General features: G+C 35.2%; 3 protein-coding genes across 16 annotated transcripts; all 3 read left to right on the forward strand.

The window, feature by feature from the left end:
• Positions 1-675: 675 nt before the first annotated feature.
• LOC118038577 (hydroxyacylglutathione hydrolase 2, mitochondrial) lies at positions 676-5,050 on the forward strand. The gene is made up of 8 exons (XM_035044976.2): positions 676-842; positions 1,515-1,697; positions 1,811-2,014; positions 2,268-2,391; positions 3,036-3,136; positions 3,686-3,760; positions 3,851-3,949; positions 4,713-5,050. Exons 1-8 carry the CDS (start codon positions 789-791, stop codon positions 4,857-4,859), a joined length of 987 nt encoding a protein of 328 aa, XP_034900867.1. The 5' UTR covers positions 676-788; the 3' UTR covers positions 4,860-5,050.
• Positions 5,051-7,008: 1,958 nt separating this feature from the next.
• On the forward strand, positions 7,009-18,348 carry LOC118038575 (flowering time control protein FPA). Of its 6 annotated transcripts, none has more exons than XM_035044971.2 (7): positions 7,009-7,386; positions 9,600-9,845; positions 10,235-10,309; positions 10,638-11,554; positions 12,031-13,012; positions 13,151-13,433; positions 17,955-18,348. In XM_035044971.2, the coding sequence occupies exons 1-6, from the start codon at positions 7,081-7,083 to the stop codon at positions 13,415-13,417; spliced, it is 2,793 nt and encodes a 930-aa protein (XP_034900862.1). In that variant the 5' UTR covers positions 7,009-7,080; the 3' UTR covers positions 13,418-13,433; positions 17,955-18,348. The 6 variants fall into 6 exon arrangements, with proteins under 6 accessions (XP_034900862.1, XP_034900866.1, XP_034900863.1 ...); XM_035044975.2 differs by lacking the exon at positions 17,955-18,348 and adding an exon at positions 17,550-17,889; XM_035044972.2 differs by lacking the exon at positions 17,955-18,348 and adding an exon at positions 16,825-17,336.
• A 1,416-nt stretch (positions 18,349-19,764) lies between these two features.
• On the forward strand, positions 19,765-25,183 carry LOC118038574 (F-box protein SKIP16). 9 transcript variants are annotated; one of them, XM_073405935.1, is made up of 8 exons: positions 19,765-20,083; positions 20,873-21,020; positions 21,114-21,595; positions 22,025-22,234; positions 22,376-22,470; positions 23,047-23,153; positions 23,890-24,419; positions 24,657-25,183. In XM_073405935.1, the coding sequence occupies exons 1-7, from the start codon at positions 19,880-19,882 to the stop codon at positions 23,892-23,894; spliced, it is 1,251 nt and encodes a 416-aa protein (XP_073262036.1). In that variant the 5' UTR covers positions 19,765-19,879; the 3' UTR covers positions 23,895-24,419; positions 24,657-25,183. The 9 variants fall into 9 exon arrangements, with proteins under 9 accessions (XP_073262036.1, XP_073262030.1, XP_073262029.1 ...); XM_073405929.1 differs by having other exon boundaries at positions 19,766-20,083; positions 20,873-21,595; positions 24,657-24,739; positions 24,815-25,183; XM_073405928.1 differs by having other exon boundaries at positions 19,766-20,083; positions 20,873-21,595.
• Positions 25,184-25,670: the final 487 nt, after the last annotated feature.

Below are 25,670 nucleotides of genomic sequence, written 5' to 3' on the forward strand. Positions count from 1 at the left end.
ATATATATATATATATAATCATAAATTATAACATTTTCTTAACTTTATCAATCATATATTAAAACAATATGTATTGAATTTTAATTACATTCAAATATTTTAATTTATCTTTTTTTAGATTATCAAGTATATAAAATTCAAAAATATTTGTTAGTTCATTGAGTCTTAATAATTATAGTATCATATTGAATTAATAATAATTAAATAGAGATGATAATTTTCGGTTAAGTTCTTATTAAAAAAGGTAATTAAATCAATTTAAAAAAAAACTAAAACCAGTTCAAACCAATAGTTTTGGTTCAGTTTGGTTTTTTAGAAAAAAAATCAATTCAAACCGGTTTGACTCAGTTTTTTTTTTCGTTTTTTTTCTATTTGAATTTAGTTTTATTTTTTCAGTTTTATTTATAAAATCGAAATCGAACTGAACAGTTGATTTTTTTAAAAAATTTAATTGGTTTTATAAAAAAAATTTTATAATTTTATTTTTTAGATTTTTTTTTTTATTTTCTTAGTTTAATCAATTTTTTAATTTTTTTTTTTTCCCCCTAATTTAATTTATTCTATTCTTGTGTGTGTGTTTAGAATTCCAATTTAGGTGACTGTTTTCCATGTTGGTCAACAAAGTATCATTAATAATAAATCATCATCATCATTCAAGTGACAGGTGCCACCAAAGTGCCAACCCACAAACATCCACAATAACTCTCTCTCTCTCTCTTCTCTCTCTAAAAAACTCAAAAGAATAAAAAAATAAAAAATAAAAGAGGGAAAGAGAAAGAAGGGGAGCGATGCAGATGATCTCCAAAGCATCTTGTGCCATGGCTTCCCTTCCTTGCTCTAGGGTGGGTTTACTTTCTTGTTTGTTTCCATTCCTTGTTTACTCCAAACCCTTTTGATCTTACTCTATGTTTTGTGCTTTAGTGGTTGTTTAAACTTTAAAGTTTCAGTCTTTTATGAGAAATGAGTGATCTTGATGTCTTAACCCATTTGAGATACTGGAAAATCTTTGCTTCTGATTTTTTTATGCACTATCTGCTTGTTTGTTGTTTAAAGTTTTCTTTTTAACTGTTTTAAAGAAAGCCCATTTACCGTTTTGTACTGGTGTTGATAGTGATAGTAGAACAAATGGTAGAAGTTCAGGAGGTTGGATGGTAAAGAATCACGTGATTTGATGCAATGGACATTTTATTTTTAGTGAAAGTTGAAGGAGATGGCATGATTGGTGACTTGTATGTTGACATGTATGTTGACATATGAACTTTTGATGAAAGGAAATCATTTTGAGAAGTTAACCTTCCATGTATATTGTTTGGCCTTCTAATGGATATGATCCATTTATTAGTTTCCATCTGGTGCCTTTTGTTGTGAACCGCAGGGGATGCTTTTCCATCTCTATGGAATAGGTTTTTGGTGTTTGTTTCTGGCCTTTGGTGCAGTAGATGTGCTTGCAAAATTTGTGGAGATTGAGAATTAGGACCTTATTGTTTTTTTTTTTTTTTCTCTCGTATTATTAGGTGAGGAGTGGGATTCGCGTAAGGCCAGGCACGAGACAACTTTCCCTTAGAAAAGTTCTTGTGTATGGATTCATGCGTTTGTTGTCCACACCGTTCAAAACCTTGCGTGGAGCAAGTCGAACACTTAAAGTTGCTCAATTTTGCAGCGTTTCCAATATGTCTTCTTCATTGCAAATTGAATTGGTAAGAATTTGTAATGTTTTTATTTTGCAAGCTCTGTTATAGTTTTGAAATATTTAGTGTTCTTATTGTGAATGGATGCCTTATATCGTTTTTTGTTACGTTCATTGCTTCAGGTGCCATGTCTTAAGGACAGTTATGCATATCTTTTACATGACGTGGATACAGGCACAGTTGGAGTTATTGATCCGTCTGAAGCTGCACCTGTTATTGATGCTTTAAGTCGGAAAAACCGAAATTTGACTTATATACTAAACACTCATCATCATGATGATCATACGGGTGGGAATGAAGAGTTGAAAGCAAGGTATGGTGCAAAGGTATGCGACGGTGTTACCAAGTTCTTTTTTCTCCCAAGCATTTAATTGATATAAAGAACAAGAAGCCAGCATTTTTATTCACCATTTTAAATCTGCTTGTATTGAGTCTAATTCTAAAAAAAAAAAAATCTCAGACAAAGGTTTTCAGTGAATGCTGTGTCTGCCATCTGAGTATTAAGAGGGACCTAGATGCCTGTTTGTAAAGTGGCTCTCAAAATTGTGTAGTTTTTACAGTTTTGCTTTTTGTTTGTAGGTAATTGGTTCAGGAGTTGACAGGGATAGGATTCCTGGCATTGATATAGTTCTGAATGATGGGGATAACTGGATGTTTGGAGGCCATGAGGTGCTAGTAATGGAAACTCCTGGCCATACCCGAGGTTTGATTTCCTTATCAATCTACATTAGGAAATCCTATTCGTGAGAAACATGCCATTATAATGTCAAAATGCAATTGTTTCTTCTGTTGAAACTGGAAAAGGCATGTAAAATCAACGCGTCTAGTTGCAGCTCCAAAAAAATAAAAAATAATGCATTTCCTAGAAGCATGAACCTGTGATACATGAATTTTAAGTAGAAAAAAACTCATTTGAAATATGTAGAACACCAATATAAAGTCTGAGTCATATGAAACAGTTGGAAGGCCACAACAGGCTATACCTTCTGATATATGTCCTCCATGCCATTAAAATTTGAATCTTTATGACTTTCTGCTTGGACATTATCTAGTTATTGGGGGACATGTGGCATGCATTCAATACAAAAATGAAGCAAACAAACAATTTTTGTTGTTTCAGCTAAGCCAACGAAAGAAAATGTAGCACTTTTGTTGGTTAAATTGTCTGTGTCCTCATTCTTTCTAGTGATTGCATACATGGAGAATCTGGGTATTTTCAAGTGGGATGGTGGGATATTTGCTGGCTTCTCTTGTGGGCTTTGGGTTTAGTAAAGAGCACAAGGCTTTATGGTTATGCAGCTACTGAGTCAATAGATGTCTTGACATTCAGCATTCATTTAATTGCAGGCCATGTAAGTTTCTACTTTCCTGGTTCGGGGGCAATTTTTGCAGGAGACACTTTACTTAGTTTGTCATGTGGCAAACTTTTTGAAGGAACACCTGAGCAGGTAATTCATGATACGCGTTCTTCACTATGCTATAATTTTGAGGTCGGAAATAATATCTGATGATGCAATATTGAGATGAATATATTGGATTGAGCCTTACTATTTAGACAAAGTTTCAGCGCTTGAATCCTCAATGTGAAATGATTCTTTAAAATATCACTTCATCTTTTTAACTAGAAAGAGTATTGAATTGTTAAATGATACATGTTTTCTGAACTTGAAAGTTGAAAATTTTCTCAAGCTACCACCACAAAAAAAACATAAAATTCTGTGTTTTTAAAGCCTCCTGAAAAAATATATGTTTATTTTTGTATTTACTTTGCAAGTTGGATGTTTGGATGAAATCTTTTATAGTCACAAGTGGACAGTCCTGTTGTCAAATATTGAAATGAATGAGCGGAACATTGGAGGATGGGATAGAATTACCCCCCCAACTGTAGTCCAGAGCCCAGCAGGCCTCTCTTAACCAAAAGAGCATATTTGATAAGAACTTAGTTGCCTGATTTCATGATGATTGAATACTATAGCATCTGATTTTCTTTGTTGCAGATGCTTTCATCCCTCAGGAAAATCATGTCACTGCCAGATGATACAAATATATATTGCGGCCATGAATATACGTTGGTTGGTCATCTATATATTTGTTTTCCATATTCTTCTTGTTTTATCTACTAAAAATCAAAGTTAAATGCCATGATGCATGTTTTTTGACAGAGTAATTCGAAGTTTGCACTGTCCATAGATCCAAATAATGAGGCACTCCAGTCCTATGCAGCCCATGTGGCACATCTTCGCAGCAAGAGTTTGCCAACTGTGAGTCTTAAGCCTTCTTACTTTATTGAATACCGGGCCAATGATGGGCTACTGTGATGAGAGAAGCCTTCGCTCCCTGAACCCCAACCCCCCCCACCCCCTACCCTACCTTGAGTTCACAATGAGAGCAGGACTCTATCCTGTGTCTAGTATAAGACCAGGATAATTTAGCAACTAAGTGATGCGCCACCAGATTTTCTGACTTTTTTTTTAATCTAGAAAGGAAATGATTTTATGATTTGTGCCTCTTATCAGTCTTTGGTCTTGAACCCTCATGGAGCTCGTCACTGTGTTGGACATTCCTATCCATGATTGAGCTTTTGATTTTTTAAACTGAAATTGACTTTTGAAAGGTATCTTGCTTTTTGATAGAAAATATATGCACCAATTTCAGTTGCATGTCATGCAATTATCCAATTTTGAAGTTAACTTCTCTTTTGCAATGCTCACCTACTGTACAACAGTACATACCTTCTTTAGCTTTATAGAAGCACTCAAAGTTATACGCCCTTAGATTTCCTGCCTGGAACCTCGTAGAATCGCACAAGCTTCCTCATTGTATGCCTTGGAATGGTGATCAGTTTCAGTAAAGGTTGAAGTGGCAAGCAAGCTGGGTTGCTTAGCCACTATCAATCTTCATAATGAGTGTGGACTTGACTTAATATGGTAGTCCTGTGTGTTTTATTTTCTCCTCTTATCATTTAACTTTAAGTTTTATCTTCCTAAAGTTCCACATTAATGGTGAATTTTTCTGTCTCGTCAGATTCCAACCAAGTTAAAGGTTGAGAAGGCTTGTAATCCTTTCCTTCGCACTTCAAGCACAGCAATCCGGGATACCTTAAATATTCCAGCAACAGCAAATGATTCAGAAGCGTTAGGCGTTATCAGCCAAGCAAAGGACAATTTTTAAGATCACTTGCAAGATTATATCTGCTTGTCTATAGGATAGGTGACCCCGCCATGTATTATTCTCTGCCAATATGTTATTTTATCTAGAGTGATGATATCTTGAATTTCCTTTGGATTCTTTAACCACAAGAAACAGCAAATCCAGTTGCCAGTAACAAATGCTTTCTTCTATTCGAGAAATTGGTTTAATTTTGTACTGGTGCAGCATTTTTTTGCTTTGAAAATATTGCATAAAGGTATTCATTTCTCTTTCTGGTTCATACCATGGTGTAAAACACTTACTAAAGTTAGGCTAGGCAAGAGCTTTGACTTTATCGGTCAACAAGTGTTGCTCCTTGCTCTTGTTCAAAGATGGAGAGCTGAATTATCCCTTTGGTCAGTGTTCTTTGAATAGAAAACTTCGCAGAAAATGGAATCTCAAGACGAGAGTTAAAAACTTGGTCGTCACTATTTAAAATTAGAAAATATAAATTAATTTAAAGGAAAAAAACAAAGTTTTTGAAAATCACTGTACAAAGAATGGGTGGGTTTATCGAATAAAGCAAAACCCAGACATTGTTCCCTTCTCCCACTAAACTTAATGGCACCATGCCCATCAATTTGACAGGGGCAGTCATGAAGTAACCTTATCTGCTCTGCCACTTCATGTATTCTTGAAAATTGAATCCAACAATATGCACCTGATGGTCGGCCTGATTTAAAATTTAGGTTTTGAGTTTTGATTGATTAACTAGATCGGTTAGTTAGGTTAAATTTTTTTTTTTTAAAATCAATACAATATTATTTTAGTAGAAAATAATAAAAAAAAAATCAACGGATTTGTGGTTGGGTCTTATCAGGTCACTAGATCACATCGAATTTTTTTTTCCTTTATTTTTTTCAACTTAGCTCAGTTCTAATTCTGGATCAATCCGCTAAACCAGACCGGATTTCAAAACTATGTTTTACGCTTGAATTCTCAAAAGGTTATTTGAACCTTGTGTTTGTCTTGACAAGATTAAAGAGATTATTTGGTTTTGCAGCAGGGGTTACTTTTAAAAAATATTTTATTATTTTAAAATATATTAAAATAATATTTTTTTAAAATATATATTTTAACATCATCATATATAAAAAAATAAAAATTTATTTTTTTAACAAATACACGGATAGTTATGTTTGCCAAATAAATTATAAAAATTAATTATCAGGAATTTATTTGGGTGTGGAATTTAGTAATCTTCTAGCAGAAGTATTCCTCTGCATTCTTAGGCTGTATGAACAAGATCTAATACTAGATTGCTTTTAAATGAAGTTAATAAAAGGAAATCTTTCAGAAAAACAATACCAGCCCATTGTAATATTATAGAGAACAATGTGTTAAAAGCACTTTACAGATTTTGACATTGTTGTTCACCAATCCTATTTTTACCAAAATAATTATAAAATAAAAATACAAATTATAAATATGAAAAAAATCTTTAAAAATACATACAAGTTGACTTAACCAATAAAATATTGGTTTAACAGCTAAGACACTCATAATTCTTATAAAAATAAGAATATAAGTTCAATATCCAAAAAGCATACTTATTAGGAGGGACAACTATGAACCTCAAATGAAACTAGTCTTATCTTTTAAAAAGGATGTGAGAATACCTAAATAAAAAGAAAAAAAAAATAAAAAGACTCATCATTTTTTATTCTTTTAAATTGTCCAATAACTCACATTTTAAAAATTATTTTTCTTAACTTTTTATTCTTAAGAATAACATTAAGTAACTCTGTTTTTTTTTTTTACTAAAATATAATCTTAAAGTTTCAACTCAAATGATAAATTAATTAGCATGTTTAGCATTGTGATACAAGTGTTTTTTAAAAGTATTTCTCACTTAAATATATATAAAAATATTTTTTATTTTTAACATCATCAAATTAAAATCATAAAAAAATTATTAAAAAATATTAATTTAACATTTTTTTAAAAAATAAATATACTTTTAAAAATAATTTAAAATAAAAAATAAAAAAAACACATCTTATTACCCTTAAAAAAAAAAAACTCTCGAAATTATTCACAATTTAACCCAACAACAAACCCCAAAACGACAAACCGTTTCCCAACCTCACGCCTCCTATAAATAAGAGCCACTCGTCGTCATCAGCTTCTCTTCTTTAAAAAAATTTCCCAAATTAATTTTATTCAAAATCGCCAAAACCCTAATTTTCTAACAAACTCTCTAATGGCGCCGCCGCCAATGAAATCAAACAAGGCAGGAACGCTAAAATCAGAGACAGACCAACAGAATTCAGCGGAAGTCAAAGAATCGAACAATCTATGGGTAGGGAATATATCGAGAGAAGTAGCAGATTCAGATCTAATGGAGTTGTTTGCGCAATTCGGTGCGCTTGATAGTGTAACGACGTATTCAGCAAGAAGTTATGCGTTTGTGTACTTTAAACATGTTGAAGATGCTAAACAAGCTAAAGATGCCTTGCAAGGGAGCTCTCTTCGTGGAAATCAGATTAAAATCGAGTTTGCTAGACCGGTTTGTTGTTCTTTTCATCTTATCACTATTATCATTTTTCATAATTTTGATTTGATTTTGGGTTTTACTGATGATGGGTTTGTGGATTTTGGGTTGAATTTGATGATTGATTTGTTGTGTAATATTATTTATTTGCGTCTGTGTGGTGATGATGATAACAGAATTAACCACAAAAAAACCCCCTTTTCCTTCCCCGACCGTAAAAAAATTAATCCTTTTAAAATTATAATATAAATAGAGAGGATTTGCGAATTTGGGCGTTTTGATTCAACGTGCGAGCCTTTTTTTTTTTTTTTTATCAAAATTGAAATCGAAACGCTCAATTAAGATTGGGTTTTTTAAGTGATTTGGAGAGGAAATTTTGGTTAATTTGAAATTTAAAAAACTTTTTATTTTTTTAATTGGGCAATAACATTTGACAAAGGAGTTAAAAGGAATAAAACATATATATATTTTAAAAGACCTTCAAATCATTTTCTCAAACCATTCTGGGGTTAGATTTTCAATTTCTACATTGATATTCCAATGGAAGATCATCTCGTACTTCATTATTAGGCATATCAAGCTGTACTCGCAGCCGATTTCCGATGCATTCAAACAATAATTTCATATCCACGGAGTTGTACTCCCTCGTCTTCTTGCTGGAAAAAATTCGTATCCCATTCCAGCAATCATCAACTTCCCATTATATTTCTCCGTAACCAAGAAATAGAGAAGGAAAATGAATTCTCTGTTGCCCAATTCTCTTTCCTAACCATTGGATTCGTCAATGAATGTCACTTCATGATTGACGGTAGTGTCAATGGCTGCCAATCTAAATCCAATAGTCAGTCAGTCAATTCAATGGATTTCGTGAAATTACTATGAGATAGCCAATTATTTGTCAAATATATTTCTGCGCACAAGCTTCCTAATAGGATCAATTATGAATCTTTTGACCAATAGGTTCTGCGGTTTTTCCTTTCTTCACATGATAAATATTTTGCGTTGCTAGTTAGATGATAGAGCTTTACCACGATTATTGAGTATACTAAAATGATCAAGAGGAAGGTGAAAGAAAAGGGACAATTTCCTGGAAACTTAGCAAACTTCCAAACGTGAATTTGCCATTCCAAGACGTGCATAAAGTAATATTAGCACTTTACATACGCCCTTCAGGTCATAATCGTGTGTCGGCTGGTGGGTGGGGGGGTGGGAGCGACTAGTCATCATTTCTGCCAATTCAGGAAAGATGGATAACCAAAATCGCAGGCTGCTGAATGTTGGATGCCTGGGGAAAGCCCCGTTTAGATCCTTAACCTAAATATCAAGTTTACTCTGAAATGTTGTCACCTGGGTACATGCAAGAGTTTTAACTGTACGAGTAAGAAGATAAGTCCTAACAAGCAAAGAAAGTAAAGATCGGATATGGTTTGTCTCTGGAATTTGACAAGGTATACAATTTGACCTCGTGAATAGTTTAGGATTATTAGCTAAATTGTATAATCAATTGCTTTGCATGATGGATACTATACCATCTAAGCCTTCAAAATATTCCAATTAGAAATTTGGTTTATGGGTGATAAAACTTCCAAAAGCGAACTATTCAATATGACTTCATATTGGAGGAAGTTCAAAGACAATTACTAAGCGATTCATAATGTTGAAGCATGTATGGTAGATCGTCTTTTAAAGATCACAGTCTTCATTCATTATGGCTAGGAAAAAGGAAAGAAAATGGAGTTACTTTGTCTGAAAGCCTTAGTATGTTTCATGGCTATCAACCTGAAAAACTTGTAGAAAGAAAGATAACATTACCTTTTCTTACCAAAGGACTATCCTTGTTGATATTAGTAGTGATTTTTTTATTATGCTAATGTTTTAACTCAGTCATTATACGGTGGCAAGTTTTCTAGAATCTGACTGTTTTCTGTAGTACTCTTATAATGGAAATCTGACTAGTTGGTCAGTATGAAGTTATTTTTGTGATAGTACTAGAAAATATTGAAATTGTAAGTGTTGTAAACAAGTTGTTCAATGCTAAGGTTGCCCTTTTATAGATCTGTAGAATTCATGATGTATCGATATTTTTCTCTTCTTCTTAGTTGTTATTGATGCATTTTCTACGTTTTAACTATTCAGAAAGTAGTAATACCGGCATCTTTTTTCCCACGAGAACATGTGTCACTTGAGCTTCTTCTTTTTCTATTCTTAACCCTCCCTCTCTTTTCCAGGCCAAACCTAGCAAGTATCTGTGGGTGGGTGGAATAAGCTCATCAGTTTCTGAGGAACGGCTGGAAGAAGAGTTTCTTAAGTTTGGTAAAATTGAGGATTTTAAGTTTCTTAGAGATCGAAAGATTGCATATGTTGAGTATTTGAAACTGGAAGATGCTTTTGAAGCGATGAAAAACATGAATGGAAAGAAAATTGGTGGTGATCAGATTCGTGTGGATTTTCTTCGATCACAATCCACAAGAAGAGTAAGTTGATATATTTTGGACGTGTATATACATGTGATTGTGCTGAGGGCAATCTTCACTGATAGAGCTTCCATTATATAAACAAACTAGAGTTTGTTGAAAATTCTGAATGAACCCCACCAAATATTTCAACATTTTCTTGACAACAAATTTCTCCGACTTTTGTTATGAGTTAATCTTGTATTTGGATGCCAGCTAGAGCAATGATTTGTGTTTAAACTGATTCCAGCAACATATTAAATGTGCTTGCCCTCCTATGACACCCATCACTTTATTTCATACACCTGATTGCTTTTTTTCAAATGGATTCAACATGCTTTAGTATTTTTCTATTTTTCCCTTTTATTCATTTGTATAAACATAGCTGACATTTTCTTTACCGTCTCCAGGAACAGTTACCCGACTTTCTTGATTCAAGAGAGGATCAGTTTTCAGCAACACATTATGGAGTTAGACGACCTCAGGTGATAAATCATGAATTAACTCTAATACAACTGCAAAATCTCTCATTTCTCATTTCCTTAATCATGCATGTTAAGTTATTATATGTCTGCTGTTTGCATACCCTTTTACTCATTTCACAACCTTAAGAAACTTATACTGCAAACTAAAACAATTAAGCCTAGACCTGTTCAATGATTTTTTGGGAGAAACTTGGGCTTCACGTAATGATATTTGAAAAGATTTTTAGTTGGCTAGTAATGTTTAAATTGACTTAGTTGAGCCAAATTTTGTTTGATAGTAGTCTGTCCATATGGATTATATTTTGAATTTTCATTTTTCATGTTGCAGCTACCTCAGTCTTTGGGAGGACGGAAGGACGGTCAACCCAGTAATATTTTGTGGGTAGGCTATCCTCCTTCTGTGCGGATTGATGAACAAATGCTACATAATGCCATGATTCTTTTTGGTGAGATTGAGAGAATCAAAAGCTTTCCTTCAAGGCATTATTCATTTGTGGAATTTAGGAGTGTTGATGAAGCCCGGCGTGCTAAAGAAGGCCTGCAAGGGCGGCTTTTCAATGATCCTCGTATCACAATTATGTTCTCAAGTAGTGGGCTGGCACCTGGGAAAGAATACTCTAGTTTTTATCCTGGAGTTAAAGGTCCACGGCCAGAGATGTTTAATGAACATCCTTTCACACCCATGGATGTCATGTTTGATCAACCTGGGGGGCCAGGAAATTTTGGTGGTCCATTTCCACCTAGTGGCATTCATAGACCTAACCTGCCAGTACGGCCTTTTGGTCCTCAAGGTGTTTTTGACACTTTACTTCAAGGTGGAGAGTTTAACGATTTAGCTCCATCACATAGCACTCGAGATCCTGCATCTGGGATCCTTCCTTCTCCTGGTTCTGGTATTAGGCCATCCATGAGGTCGGTTTCTAGTGGTTGGGATGTGCTTGATCCCAGCCAGTTTCCTAGGGAGGCCAAGCGATCAAGGATTGATGCTGCTCCATCTATTGATGATGATTCTTTTCCAGCTAGAAAGATGGATGATCGTGATCTGGGGTTGGACAAATCATATGGGCTGGGTCCTAGAGGTGCATATCCAAGTCTCCAGGGGAATAGTAGTCTTAGTCCAGTTGGTGGTAGGTTTAAGGGTCATTTTGATAATGATTTCATATGGCGTGGGATTGTGGCCAAGGGTGGAACGCCTGTATGCCATGCTCGTTGTGTCCCAGTAGGGAAAGGGATAGAATCAGAGATGTGAGTATGAAATTTGCTCTTAGCACTTTTTTGTCTGTGCATTTTGCACATCGCAACCATTTAAATGTTGTAGCCTGTATGTAATTTTGTTTGCCTATAGCACATGCGTTCTTACGTGGAATAGTTTCACCCTACAGGATTATTTGTTTCTGCTCGTTGTAGAAGCTGAGACACATGGCTGGGTTGGCTTGCCAAATTTCCTTGAAATTTACAAAATCTCCTCACCTTAATTATTTGCATAAAGTTGCTCATAATGCCTCATAAATATTCTTTAGCTAACTCTTGGACATGCAACATACTTGACCAACTCCTTCCTGATAAATTCCAATTCTTCTCCTCTGGCTTCAAACTTAGCTTTCAATGGATGATGTCACTCAATAATGGCTCCGTTCTCACTAGCATTTCACATTTTCCATCAAGCACTTCAGCAATAACCTCCTTTTCACATCCTAACATGTGATCTTCCTACTTTGCAGACCTCATGTCATAAATTGCTCAGCAAGAACAGGGCTGGATATGCTGGCTAAACACTATGCTGAGGCAATTGGGTTTGACATTGTCTTCTTCTTGCCGGATAGTGAAGAAGATTTTGCTTCCTATACAGAATTTCTGCGTTATTTGGGTTTGAAGAATCGGGCTGGTGTAGCAAAGTTTGATGATGGGACCACTCTATTTCTTGTGCCCCCATCCGATTTCTTAAAGAATGTGTTGAAAGTTGCAGGACCTGAACGCTTGTATGGTGTAGTTCTCAAGTTGCCACAGCAGGTCCCTAGCAACACATCAATTCAGGAACAATTGCCTCAGCCCATCCATTTTTCTCAGTATGCAGACAATCAGATTCCACCACCAGAAGCTGACTACAATCAGCTTCGTCAGGGGGAGGAGCGAGTAATGCCAATCCATCATAACAGGTTTTTGCATGAGGATTCAAAGCTTCCTCCAAAATCATTTTATCCTTCAACAACAGAGTCCATTGCAGTGCCACCAGTTCCCCAAGAATATGCGCCAAATCTTAGTGCAGGACCATCCACCACGGGAGTTTTGACACCTGAGCTTATTGCTACTCTTGCAACTTTATTGCCCACCAATAAGCAGTCATCTAGTTCAGAAAGTAATCAACCAGCATTGGGCTCTTCTATTGTCAGGCCACAATTTTCTTCAGTTGCACCTGACAGAGGAATTTCCTCTCAGGGATGGAAGCATGATAATCAAGTTTCTGGAAATGCAAGTCATTTACAAATGGGGAACCAGTTCAATTCTCAGGTTCAGGTTCAGTCTCAGTTCCAGCCTTACCCATCTGTCCCCAACACATATAGCCATTCAGCAACTGTGGTCCCTAGCAACAGTCAGGTCCAAGATTCTACTGCCAGCCTATCGCATCAGAGTGTAACTTCATCCAGACCATTGACTAATTTTTCTATGCCTTCTCAAAGTGGACAATTTGCTTTGTCTCCACAGGTCAGCCAGAAAAATCTGCTCAAAGTCCCTCATGCTACTCAGAAGGGCCATGGGGTGTTCCATGGAACAGATGTTCCGGAGCCATGTAGCCCCCTTCAATTATTCAGAAACCTAATCATACTGATACCTTGTTTTCAGGTTCAGGGAACGAATTATTCTCAGACCCAATCTGGGATCCCACCATCTGCAGACAGAGGGAACTGGGAGCTCCCCAATCAAGTGCAGCAATTCCAACCTGCTCTTTCTGGATCTGGGCAGGGCACCTCAGAGGTCGAGGCTGACAAGAATCAGCGCTATCAGTCAACTCTGCAGTTTGCAGCCAACCTCCTGCTCCAGATACAGCAGCAGCAGCAGCAGAAGACTGCTACCAACCCAGCTGCACACGGATCTGGAAATCAGCAATGAGTTTGCTCTCATCAAGGTAATTATTCCTGCTATGACTTTTTTATTAACTCAATTGTTAAGTCCTTTTAGAATAAAGTGATATTGCGGCTGTAAGTGTGGTTTGAATGTTCAAGTGATTTAATGTGTTTGTTATTTGTCTATGATCTTAACTCGCAGGTATAGTACAGCATCTAGTAAAGTGAACACTGTGTTGTTTCATGTATTTTTTTTCCCTTAATTTATTTGCCCATATCTATTGAAAACCTTTTTAGATAGATTAGCATTTGAATGCAAGATCTGCTATGATTGTTATTTGATAGAGGGTCTGCTCTGATATAGAAAACATCGATGTGCACATGAGTAATTTCATCGACATACTTGTAGTCTTGTACATTACATTTAAGATGGTAACATTAGATGTTGAGAAATAGAATTTTCATGGCTGTTTGGAAGAGCTTGAGTTGCTGTAAGGTGCCCAGGAAGAGATGACTTACTTTAGATTGGGTTGGGACTTAATTATTGGAGTTCTATTTGATATTGATGATACAAGGGATTTCATTCAGGAAGAAATGGACGATTTTAGATCAAGTTAGAACTAGTTTTTTGGAGTTATTTTTGGTAATAATGATAGAAGGGATCTGATATGGAAGATAGTCTTCTGAAGATGATTGCTGGCATCATATGCTGCAGTTTGGCACCTGGAGAGCTGACTATGCTTCAACAGTGTTTCTTTCAAGACTGTTATTTTCAAGGAACAGTGGTATGTTTTAGGTCGAATCGGTTGGTTTTGGTCTGTGCCTGTAATTGTTTTTTATTGGGTAATTCAATCATCATCTCTTCTGGGATATTGGCTTTCAGCTTGTTTTATTTGCTTAAATTAACATTGAAGCTGATTTTCTATGGCTTTCAGCTTGTTTTCAATGATTAAAATAACCTTGAAACTGGTTTTCTATTGGTAGAAGTTGCTTTTTTAAGTTTTGGGGATTTGTAGACATGTTTCATTTCATTTTTATATTCTAATCAGAAAATTGCCTCTCAACTCTAGTGAGCGTTGTAAAATGATTGTAACAGCCAAAGGAAAAAAAAAAGGGAATTTATTCTTGTCTTCAAGGTAATGTTTGGTACCAAATAATGAATGCAATTTAATAGAGAGGAACATATTCCTCTCTCCACTACAGGGCAATCACATTCCATTACGATCTTCTAAATGTATCATAGTTTGAAGAGCAAGCATCATTTTTTCTTAAAGGCAATCTGTTAGTGCTTGATGCAGCATTAAATCAGGCACTTAATAGATTTAAGGTTAAATTTTATGGGACTGAATTTTAAGCTTAGAAATAGGACTTGGAAAGCCATATAAAATCAACTGCATGCTGTAATGCATGGGGATTTGAGGTGGAAGGGATGTTTTTATCTCCTAGTCATTTGTGGGTCATGTCTGCAGTTTATGGACAGAAGGTTTGCTTGTAACTTAGCAGCAATGATGACAGCAGATTGGTTATTCTATTTTGAACCATGCCTTGGAAATGATAATGCGGCAAAATGAGGGTGATATTGGTAGAGGGTTATAATGTTCACTTCGCAATCAGTGGCACTGATAATGAAATTAGGAACAATATTTTTTATTATGAGATTAACTGAATGGGCAGCTGTTTAAAGAGGTTGAGTCCAAGCATTCTATTTCTTTGGATGGCCTTTTTGCTTAGGTTGCGCCTTTTAGCCCATGGAACATGACAATCAACTCTGCTCTTTTGGTGCTCTGCAGTTTTTGCGCACTGTAACATACCTTCATGCTTTTGATGCTTTAAATTCTGTTAGTCATTGAATCCTGATGCATTCAATGTTGACATGCATGTCATTTTTATTTCTATCAAACCTGTCGTATAATCTTTCTTTCTTTGCATTGCATGACCAATTATGGTATTATATTATGTTGTGCATCATCATTCATCTTTACTGCTATCAAGTTTTTTCTCTTGCTGATTAGATGTATTTGTTTGTTTGTTGATGCTTAATGTTGAATGCCTGAACAGATGGCTATGCTTTCGTTGTTTAAATGCATGTTTCTTTTTATATGCTTATATTTTATGGTCATATGCCCCCCCTTTTTGTTTGCATTTCTATTATCTAAGCTTATATTTCTCTGTGACCGTGTAGCTCTTTCTTTTTCATGGACTTTTCATATATGTTACCAAAATTTAGGTTGGATTTGCTTAATTGCAACCATGAGATGTAATTGTACTTTGTAAGAGTTGGTTTTACATAAATATTTAAGACATCTGCTATTGAATTTCCTGAAATATGGTCTACCAAGGATGTTTCCTAAAATGAGTCTTAATTTTGTTAAAAGGCCCTTGAAATCAATACACTCAATAACGTATGCCCTAGAAGTTTTTATAGATATAAAAAATGATGAGAGTTGATATATTGGAGCTCATTTTCACCTTTAAATAGACATTTACACTTATTTTTCAACTGTTTGCCCATGCAAACTGAGTTGGAAGAACCGTATTGTCCTCTACATCAGACATTGACAGAATTAGAACCTAGTGCATCCATTCAAATGAACCATTTACTACAAAATGCTACACGAGGAGGAACTTAGTTCATGTTCGTGCTGTAGAAACTTGTATGGTTTCAAGGATAAGGAACTGCATAAACTACCTAGGTAAATGTAAGGTCTTTGAATAAGTGTCACAGCAGGCATCAAAAATGAAAACTCACGCTCCACAGCTATGTTCCGATTCGGTTAGATATTCTGTATTGGTAATCTTACTACTACTATTCGAGTCAATTCCGAACATTAAACAACACTACTGAGTTTGTGATAGATAAATGAATTAATCACGATGGGAATTCATATTAGGTCGATTTTGTTAGGTCTGCAAATGTTGGATCTGTCCCACTTAAATTAATTTATAGGGCTGTTACTTGGAAATTTGTTTCTACTGGTTTCGCATGACAAAATTAGAGTTATTAGTATTTGAAAAGTTTCCCTCCCCAAATATGCGAAGAGACAAAACTGAATTATTGTCGGTGACTGGAGATCCTTTGTCCTCTAAAGTATATACATTTGATACAAAGCTTAGCTAAAGATGAATCAGCCCTTTTCTTTTCACTACACTTTTCTTGTTTTTGATTCCAGATTCAGTCTAACATAAACTAATTAGTTTAGGGTTTTCTAATGTAAAGAAAAACAGTTAGGTAGAGCTTGTTAATTATTCGATTCTGCTTTAGCTTATGAAATGAACTCAGAACAGTGCAGAGCAAACTTTAGAACCTCGCATGGACAATCAAAAAGGGATAAGCGACAGATTTTGCAAGAAATGTCTGTATTGATCCGTGTTCATCTTTAATTGAGATTGTTATAGATTTTATTAGATCCCCATTATTTCAAGAATCAAGACCATCCCTTGGCTCTTGGACAGGAACATAAATGCAACAGCCTGGGAGCTGCTAAAATCCTTCTTGGTTTTTGGACGTGCTTTACCAGGACTCAATTTCATCAGCTGTCATTGGAAATCTTCCTGCGCTCAACCCAATTAGCTAGCAGTCATTCTAGTTCACTGGGTATTTCCAAGTATCCAGTTCTTCCTTTATCTCTCGTGCGTGTGAGAGAGGAATGTAAGGAGAGGCAAAACCTTAATATATTTGGCTGCAAACAGCTTTTGAGGACTGTTACCGCTTTGTGTTTATTCCGAAAGGCAATCAGGGCACTTCAGATATTGTAACGATAACAACGAACATTGTCAATCATCGGTCTAGCGTTCTGTTTTAGCAAATTCTCAGAATCGAGTGCAATTAGAGGTCAATATTCCACTTTCTATTAATGATTTGTTTTAGCAAACAGGCTTTGGCTATAGTTCTAACCTGTATATTTTGAACAATCATATCATGGTAGAATGGTAGTAATGAGAATCCAATTTCAGCTCCCAGCAAATACCAACATGCTCGTTCCTAGTTATTTTCAGTTGGTTTTGCTGTTCGCATATCGATTTTCGTGTATCTCGACTAAGGCTCCATTTGACCATTATAGTTTCTTGAAATCTTGATCAAGAAAAAGCTTTAATTTTATAGGTTTTTTAAAATTTATATTTCTCTACTCGCAACTATAAAAAGTACCAGACATGCTAAATCTTCTGTCTCATCAAAGCGAGGCAGACGACGTTGGTCAATTCATATCGATCAAAACTATCCGGACCCGCAATTATGGCAGTGATGGCAATTGCTGGAGGTGCCTTCTAGCAGTGGCACTTGAAGCTCCTTGATGTGGTGTGGTGTCATTTTCTGCTCGAGCAGAGTAAAGAATTGACATAAATTTGGGGTGAGATCTGGCTGATAGCCTCCTATCCCAGAAGAATTTGATACTTTTCCTGTTTGTTAAATGAGCTGTTGTCATATAATTAAGTAGGAAACAAATGCTAAGCATATAAAGGAGGAGCATATTTCCATGTCTGTGGCCTATGTGCCTGTCCCTGTGCCTGTGACTGGAAGTGAGAAATGGCAGTGATGGGCGTCTTTGAGCACCTGATGAGGATTTCGTTTTTGTGTTGTGTAGGTGAGTGGAGCCCTGTTTTCCTCTCAAAGTGGCATCCATCCGTACAGAATCAACCTCTAGGATTGGCTATTCTGCCTGTAAATATCAAGGAGGAAGTGCAAGATCAAAGCTGTCTGGTGTTTGGAGGATTGGGTTGGGTTGACTTTGTTTGTAGTCAATTCAGGAAATGTAAATGGGTTTTGTCCCCCTCTCTCAACATGATGCCATCGGATTTTTTCTTTTCCTTCTTTCTTTCAATGATTTGATTTCTTCTAGCTGCTGAGGCTCTCTCTCTCCCTCTCCCTCTCCTCTCCCTCTCTCTCCAGACTCGTACTGGTATCCTATTAGCCAAATTTAGTTCAGGTTTGAACATTAATTTAACTAAATTCGAGTTATTCATACGTTATTTGATTGATTTGGTGAGACTTCGTGAGATTTATTGAGTTCATTTTAAAGAATTTTTTTATATAAATTTTTACTCAAAAACAGTATTATTTTAAAATTGATGCTTGGGTCCTATCTCGTCGGATCGGAGCTAATAATTGCTAAGAAGGACACCTTGAAGGTTCAAGACTTCAAGTTATTCGGCAAGATTTTTTAACCTACCTGCCAAGTGAAATAACCGAGGCTCTCAACTGCTTTCCCCAGCAGCAGTATAATTAATTTTGAATACAAAACATTAAATTGAATCAAACATCTAAAAATCAAGAGAACATTGGGCTTTTTTTTCTCTTTCAAATTAGCGCAGGAAACATAAAACATCGATGGAATACGTTTTGACTTTTTTTTTTTTTTTTGAAATAACATTTTTATTTTCTTGCGTTTTAGAAGCGCAATAAAATGAAAATCCAATTATCTGACTTAACTGATCGACTAATTTGTAATCATTAGTGACACTAGTTGATCATTTCACATAAAAACCATGATTTTATAAACTAATGAGATAGATCTAAGTTTAAAAAAAGGTTTGATCACGTCATACTAAAATAACAAATTAAAATGACCACTATTTTTTATATGACTGTTGGATTGGGTTCAAGTGTTTACAGAAGTTTTTGGAGATTGTTTTTACTAACAAACCAATTGGTTAAGTCAAATAATTGTACTTTCATCTTATCGCGTTTCAGAAACACGATATTTATTAAATACCATTATTCTAAAACACGACAATGCTTTTAGAGAATAAAACACATCTTAATTAGTTACAAAATAACACGATTGTACATGTTGTTTATACCGACAATAAACGTTTTCACGTGTAAAATTATACACTGTTTTTTTCTTAGAATCCCACTCTGTTATTATTGTTGTTATCGTTGTTGTTGTATCACTTTTTTTTCTCCTCAACACATAAAATTTTTCCCTTAGATAATAATTATTTCACCCAGCTGGAGAATTTATGCGATTCGTCACTGAGTTGACATTTCATGTATCAATTTATTATTTTATTTCGACCAAAATTTAAGTTAAATTTTTAAAAGTTTATTATCTCCATCTTAAACCATCTTTCTTTTTTATTATCATTTCTTCAATCAGACATTTTTCATTTTTGATTTATCAATTTTAGGTAAGGGGTTTGCTTGAAAATATATATAAAAAATAAAAAGCACATGCATTAGTTTTTGTCTTTAGTTTTAGTATTGTGCCAGTAATTATTTTTTTAAAATATTTTTTGTTTAGAAATATATGAAAATAATATATATTTTTTATTTTATAAAATTTATTTTTAATATCTATGTTAATAGTTAAAACAATATAAAATATAAAAAAAATAATTAAAATTTTAAAATGAATAGATAAAAATTTAAAACACAAAATCAATTAAGTTATTGGGCTCTTCTATCTGCAGACGATGAGACGACGAACAAACAAAACCAAGAAACTAAAAGCAGAACACATCTTAATAAGCAAGAGAAACCTACACAAAATTTAGAATACACAGAGACATGGGTTTGGATTCAGTGGGAGATTTAGCTCTCAACATAATCTTAACAAAATTGGGTCCAAAAGAGACAGCAAAAGTATCATCTGTAAGCAAGAGGTTCAAGGATTTAGCCTCTGAGGAATCTCTCTGGTCATTATTTTGCCTTCGAGATCTAGATCTATCTGCCCCTCTTGACCATCATGGAAACCCTTTACCCTCTTTTAAGGTAATAGACAATACATCCAATCATTTTTTCTTTCTGGGTTCTTATTAGTTTTTCTATATATGATGAACATTTGGTAAAGTTTGGAACCTTACAGTTAGTTCTTGCTGTTGAAGAAATTTGTTGAAGTTTGGAACTTTATAGGGTGTTGATTGTACAGAAGTGTTTGTCAAAATGTGGCATTTGGAATTGGAATCAATTCATTGATTTGCCCCCTGGACTTGTAGCTTGCTTGTTTGCTTTTGTTAATGATTTTTACTTTCTGGGTCTTTGTTTTTGCTCGAAAAAAAAGTTTGAAGCTTTGTAGTGTTGTTTGTACTAGATTGTTTGTCAAGATGTGGAATTTGGAATGGTAATCAATCATATGCTTTGTCTTGTGAATTTGCTTTTGTGGCTGATATCTTTGTTGACATGTATACAAACAAAACGGAAATATGGTTTTTTTTTGTTAATTCTTATGAGAATCACTTGTTGATCTCAAAATATGATAAATTGGGTGGGATGGCGTCCAGCTTTACTTTCATCGAGTTGAAAAGCTGAAACTTTTCAACATGTGTGCATATTTTCAAAGTTCTATTGGGTATGTTTTGCTCATTTGCTTTTACAAGAATTTAGTGGACTTTGTGTGTTATTCATGTAAATCCCTGGATAGAGATTACTGAAAGAGGGTCTCTAGTTGATGGCCCTAACCCTTAAGTTGTAGCTTGGACTAATGCCTTGTTTGTTAATTTTGGCACGTATTTTGGAATCATCCTATTGCATCATACATGTTTACACTCTCTCTCTCTCCAGGCAACTTATAAGTTATGGAGAGAAGCTTTTTGCATGTATCCATGGTCCCTTGTAAAGCGAGTTAAAAGTTGTTGGGACAGACTCAATAGCTGGTTCACCACAAACTTTCCTGAAGTTAAAGCTACTCTTGGAAGGGGTGCATCAGAAGGTGAGATTCAAGAGCTTGAAAGAATTTTGAAAGTTAAGCTGCCTCTTCCCACGAGGCTTCTCTACCGCTTTCATGATGGTCAAAACTTAACAGGTGAAAATTTGAACACTGATGCGGCTGACTGTCTATTGGGCCTGATAGGTGGCTACTGTTTTTATGATCACTTGGTTAATGTCTACTTATTACCCCTACATGAGGTGATCTTGGAAACACGGGAGATAGTACGCCACCTGGACTTACCCAATGGATCACAGTTTATTGTTGTTGCTGCCTCATCCTCATACATTGGAAAGTTTTTCTTCCTGAACTGTTCTGATGGCCAACTTTATGTTGGGACTCAGAATCTTCTGACAATTGGAGAAATGATCCCATGTGTACCTCAGACATTAATTAGTCCAGTCCATGATTTCAACATTGACCAACAACAGGATGCTATGTTGTTATGGCTAGAAGAGCATGGCCATCGCTTGCACAATGGCATGATCAAACTTCGGGATGAAGGAAATATCAAAAGTATCTCTCTTTTTCCAGAAGAATCTCCTCTCTGCTCAACTGCTGTAACCAATGGTGTAAAGGTAAGCAATTGAATATGGCCATGCACACATAGTTTTATATCAGGGTGTTTATTTTCTTCTTTTCTCCTCTTCAAGCTCGGGGTATGATTTTTTGTTCCTTGTGCAGCAAGGTTTGTCGAAAATATATGGTTGTCAAATTTATTTGGAATGTACAACTTAATATCATGTGTTTATTTCCAAAGTAATAACTAACAAACATGTTTTTGGCTCTTTAGCAATATGTTTATTCATACCTGTCTTTGTTAACGTATTGCTACTGCAATTTTTGTTTGCATACACTGTCTCCCCTACTGGAATTATGACTATCATTATCACTTTTGCAAGAAATATGAGAAAATTTTACATTTCTTTCATACTTGTGTATATTTACTTTTATTCCTTATATAAATAGTTCTGTATCAGATCAAAAGAGCTTTTAATTGTTTCCAGGTCCGCGCATCTGCTATTTTTGTGCCAGAGGCTGTTGATCTCTCTAGAAAATACTTGTTTGCTTATTCAATCCGCATGTCCCTTCCACCAGAAGGATGCATCATCAATGGAATGCGCTTCAGCTCTTGCCAACTGCATTTGAGGCACTGGGTTATCAGAGCCGATGATACTGTCGTATCTAATGTCAATTCAGAGGCTGTGATAGGCAAGGTATCACTTAAGAATTTCTTGGGTTGATATTGCTAACTTATTTCGAATGAGATTTTTATTTTTGTTTCTTGGGTAAATATTTGGAGTTTGAACTGCACTTGATCAATCTTTTTTTCCCTTATCTTTTCACTTTGTTCGTAGACTTCTCAAGGTCCACCTGTGTGGCCTTCTAGATGCAACAATTGGGAGCTTCTAAAAGGGCCTACTGGTGACAAAGTCGATGATTTGAATCTTATGTAATGCTTAGTTTCCCTTGATTTAAGACAGCTTCTGGGGAGAGTGCACATGACCTTACTGAATCTAATGGATTTTGTGCTGAACATGGATTAGCCATTGTAATATCTACCTTCTAGCAACTTGTACATGGTTGTCCACCCTTTCCTGGACAGCCAAACTCCAGAAAAGAGATGAATGCATGATAATATTTTATTTTCTTGGATTTAATCAACATGAGCTTAGGTAATGGAAAAATCATACTGTACTATTGCAACTTCTTGGTCCAAACAAGGAAGGGAAAAAATAGGAACTGCTGTAGTTCCTCTTGGTATTTTCTGACTCTGCCCATTTGCGAGTTTGATTTCTAGGTAACTGATCTCCATGGATAATATGCTGTGAACTGGGAATTCACAGTGACAATCATGACATAAAAGAAGAACTTCTCTGTGCCTACATATGAAGCAGTTTTTGAAAGGGAAAAAAAGTGAATTTAGTAACTTGTTTGCTGTATGTTAAATTTATAAATCCACACCATGATGCCTTGTTTCATGTTTGGAAAATGTGCAGAATCTCAGACTTATCTTTTATGTTTGCAGTTCCCACTCTTGCTTCCAGGTGAGAAAGAATTTGTTTATGAGAGTTGCACACCTCTGCGATCTCCTACTGGCTCTGTTGAAGGTTCTTTCACATTTGTCCCTGGCAGGTATTCCGCATGGATCCATGATATCCTCTGAGTTACATTGCTTTCAAATCTTTACAGGAGCAGGGATTGTAAATCCTAGATGTATTTGAGATGATCTTGCAAAAATGACCTGCTTTCTTTTTATAATGACATTCTATTGCTATGTGGATTTGCCACACTATTGATTTTTGAGTTATCACATGACAGAAACACTTAAATCTCATATACCAGAATCTGGTAGAGATAATTATCATTAAATGTATCTGTTGAAGCACTCCAGGCCGTGCCCTCAAAACTCACATATCGTTATGCTTGATTCATGTTTGCAGTGGCATGGAAGTGAAGTCTTTTGAATTTTTGTAGCCTTGTGATTTCTAAAACCTATTTAATGGGGTTTTATCATTGAACAGGAAATATGAACACTGCTTATCTTAGTCTAATCATTGAACAAGAAATTTGAAAACTGCTCAAGGAAGTGAAGTCTTTTGAATTTTTGTAGCTTTGTGATTGCTAAAACCTATTTAATGGGGTTTTATCATTGAACAGGAAATTTGAAAACTGCTTATCTTAGTTTAATCATTGAACAAGAAATTTAAAAACTGCTCATCTTAGTCTGACAATGATATTAGCAATAATAATCACATCTTTCTTACAGTAGTTTCTAATGCAAAACTATGTTGCTTTGTTTCCTTGTTTGTAATTCTTTTTTCCTTTTGTTTCTTCGTTTTTAATTCTATTTTCGTTTTGGTTCCTCAAGATTGACAGATCCACAAGGAAGGCCATTTGAAGCTGAAGTTGCCCGGTTTCCCCTCCAACTGCCAGACTACATTTTCTGATGATCGTTCACCAGGTTGAAAGTCCTCAATAAAGAACAATCGTTTCCTTGTTAATAATTGTAACAAAGCCCTGGTGTCTTGGAAAAAACCTTATTGCATTTCCTGCCGGGAAAACACATTTCATTACACAACTCCAAAACCAAAATCCCAGTTCAAAACCAACATCCAGAAGCAGAAACTTTAGCTAAAAAGTGTCTCCCTCCATGTCTTCCAAACTTTAGTTTCTGGCAAATAGAAGAAATAGAAGACCCAAACTACCAATGTGGATCCCGCAAGGAAGAAAAGGCTGACTCCATGTGAGCAACTGTGGCGCAATAACAAGAATACTATAGCAATCACAGCAAAAATAATCCTAACAAAAATACTGGTAATCACTGCAAAAATAATCTTACTGCGGCTCCTACAATGATGCCTGCTGCCTCATCAGAAGGATCTCTGACAGTAAACCCAGGTAATTGTTCCTAGCCTTGCTGAAGAGCTGGCTGAAAAAAATGAAAGTAGTATTAGAGCTCCGAACAACTTTGATATGCCTTCGCAACTATTTTTTCAATATGCCTTCGCAAATATTTTTTCTGCAAATGATTTGCAGAAATGGTAGTTGCCAAGGTACGTGAGAAGTTGTTGGGTGTTCTAGCACTACATGCCTTCATGATAGTATTTTTTTGAGCTTGCTTTTAATTGGGGTTAGGGCCTATTCCTTGGGTTTGTATCTAAGAGATCCTTCGACGAGGAAGCAACAGGCAAAGAGCATCACTATGGGAGTCACATTGAGTAAGATTATTTCTGTAGTGTTATTGTCATTGCACTAGAATTTCTCCAATGGAGTTTGCTTCTTCTTCCTTGCAGGCCCCCCCTTGGTAGCTCGGGCCTTCTGTTTCTTCTATCTGCCAATGGAGTTGACTTCTTCTTCCTTGCGGGTTCCACCATGGTAGCTCGGGCCTTCTGTTTCTTCTATCAGAAGACAGGGAGACAGTCCTTGGTTTTGGAGTGTTGGGTGGTCATGGTACCAGTAGGATCTCTTAACATGAACACAATAAGATGGTGAGGTACATGAAACGACACAACTTTCCTCATCTTATGTAAGATGCTGGGAGGGAATATTATTTTGATAAATACTCTAAAACTCAATTGGAGTCTCAACTCTCAAGAACTGTGAGCAAGTTCAGTAAATTTTACTTTAGAATTCTATGGAGGTGGTAGGGTTTGTTATTGTTATGATGATATTTGTTTTTTTAAAGTATTTTTTATTTTAAAATATTTTAAAATTAATTTGAAGAAAAAAATTAAAATTTTTAAAGGAAGCGGCATGGATGCAAAGAAATACAGGATGGATTTATTTTTATTCAATTATTTTTTCTCAATTTAATTTTATAAAATTTACGTATTATACAAGGCAAAACGACTACTTGATATCTTTGACTGTGAACAACCTCCCCCACATGCAAGATTATTATTTTTAAAGTAATTTTTATTTAAAAATATATTAAAATAATTTTTTTTTTTTACAATTAGCCTATTAAAACAATTAAAAAATATTAATTTAAAATATTCTTAAAAAAATTAAATTTATAAAAAAACATAGTTTTATCACAGTACAGAAAAAAGTCAATAGATTCTACTGACCGTGTGGTGTGAATTATTTTAATTTTTTCCATTTTATTATTTAATTTTATCTTTTTAAATACAGTTGAAAGTGTAGAAA

This window comes from Populus alba, chromosome 17 (genome assembly GCF_005239225.2).
Source record: "Populus alba chromosome 17, ASM523922v2, whole genome shotgun sequence".
NCBI lineage: Eukaryota > Viridiplantae > Streptophyta > Magnoliopsida > Malpighiales > Salicaceae > Populus > Populus alba.

What these genes read in the sequence shown, in the direction of transcription:
- LOC118038577 (XM_035044976.2), top strand. Translation starts at nt 789, where the DNA reads ATGCAGATGATCTCCAAAGCATCTTGTGCCATGGCTTCCCTTCCTTGC. An exon ending in CTTCCCTTCCTTGCTCTAGG is followed by an intron (nt 843 to 1,514) that starts GTGGGTTTACTT and finishes TCGTATTATTAG; the next exon opens with GTGAGGAGTGGGATTCGCGT. An exon ending in CTTCATTGCAAATTGAATTG is followed by an intron (nt 1,698 to 1,810) that starts GTAAGAATTTGT and finishes TCATTGCTTCAG; the next exon opens with GTGCCATGTCTTAAGGACAG.
- LOC118038575 (XM_035044971.2), top strand. Translation starts at nt 7,081, where the DNA reads ATGGCGCCGCCGCCAATGAAATCAAACAAGGCAGGAACGCTAAAATCA. An exon ending in GATCACAATCCACAAGAAGA is followed by an intron (nt 9,846 to 10,234) that starts GTAAGTTGATAT and finishes TACCGTCTCCAG; the next exon opens with GAACAGTTACCCGACTTTCT. An exon ending in AATTTGCTTTGTCTCCACAG is followed by an intron (nt 13,013 to 13,150) that starts GTCAGCCAGAAA and finishes CCTTGTTTTCAG; the next exon opens with GTTCAGGGAACGAATTATTC.
- LOC118038574 (XM_073405928.1), top strand. Translation starts at nt 19,880, where the DNA reads ATGGGTTTGGATTCAGTGGGAGATTTAGCTCTCAACATAATCTTAACA. An exon ending in CAGAGGCTGTGATAGGCAAG is followed by an intron (nt 22,235 to 22,375) that starts GTATCACTTAAG and finishes CTTTGTTCGTAG; the next exon opens with ACTTCTCAAGGTCCACCTGT. An exon ending in GTCGATGATTTGAATCTTAT is followed by an intron (nt 22,471 to 23,046) that starts GTAATGCTTAGT and finishes TTATGTTTGCAG; the next exon opens with TTCCCACTCTTGCTTCCAGG.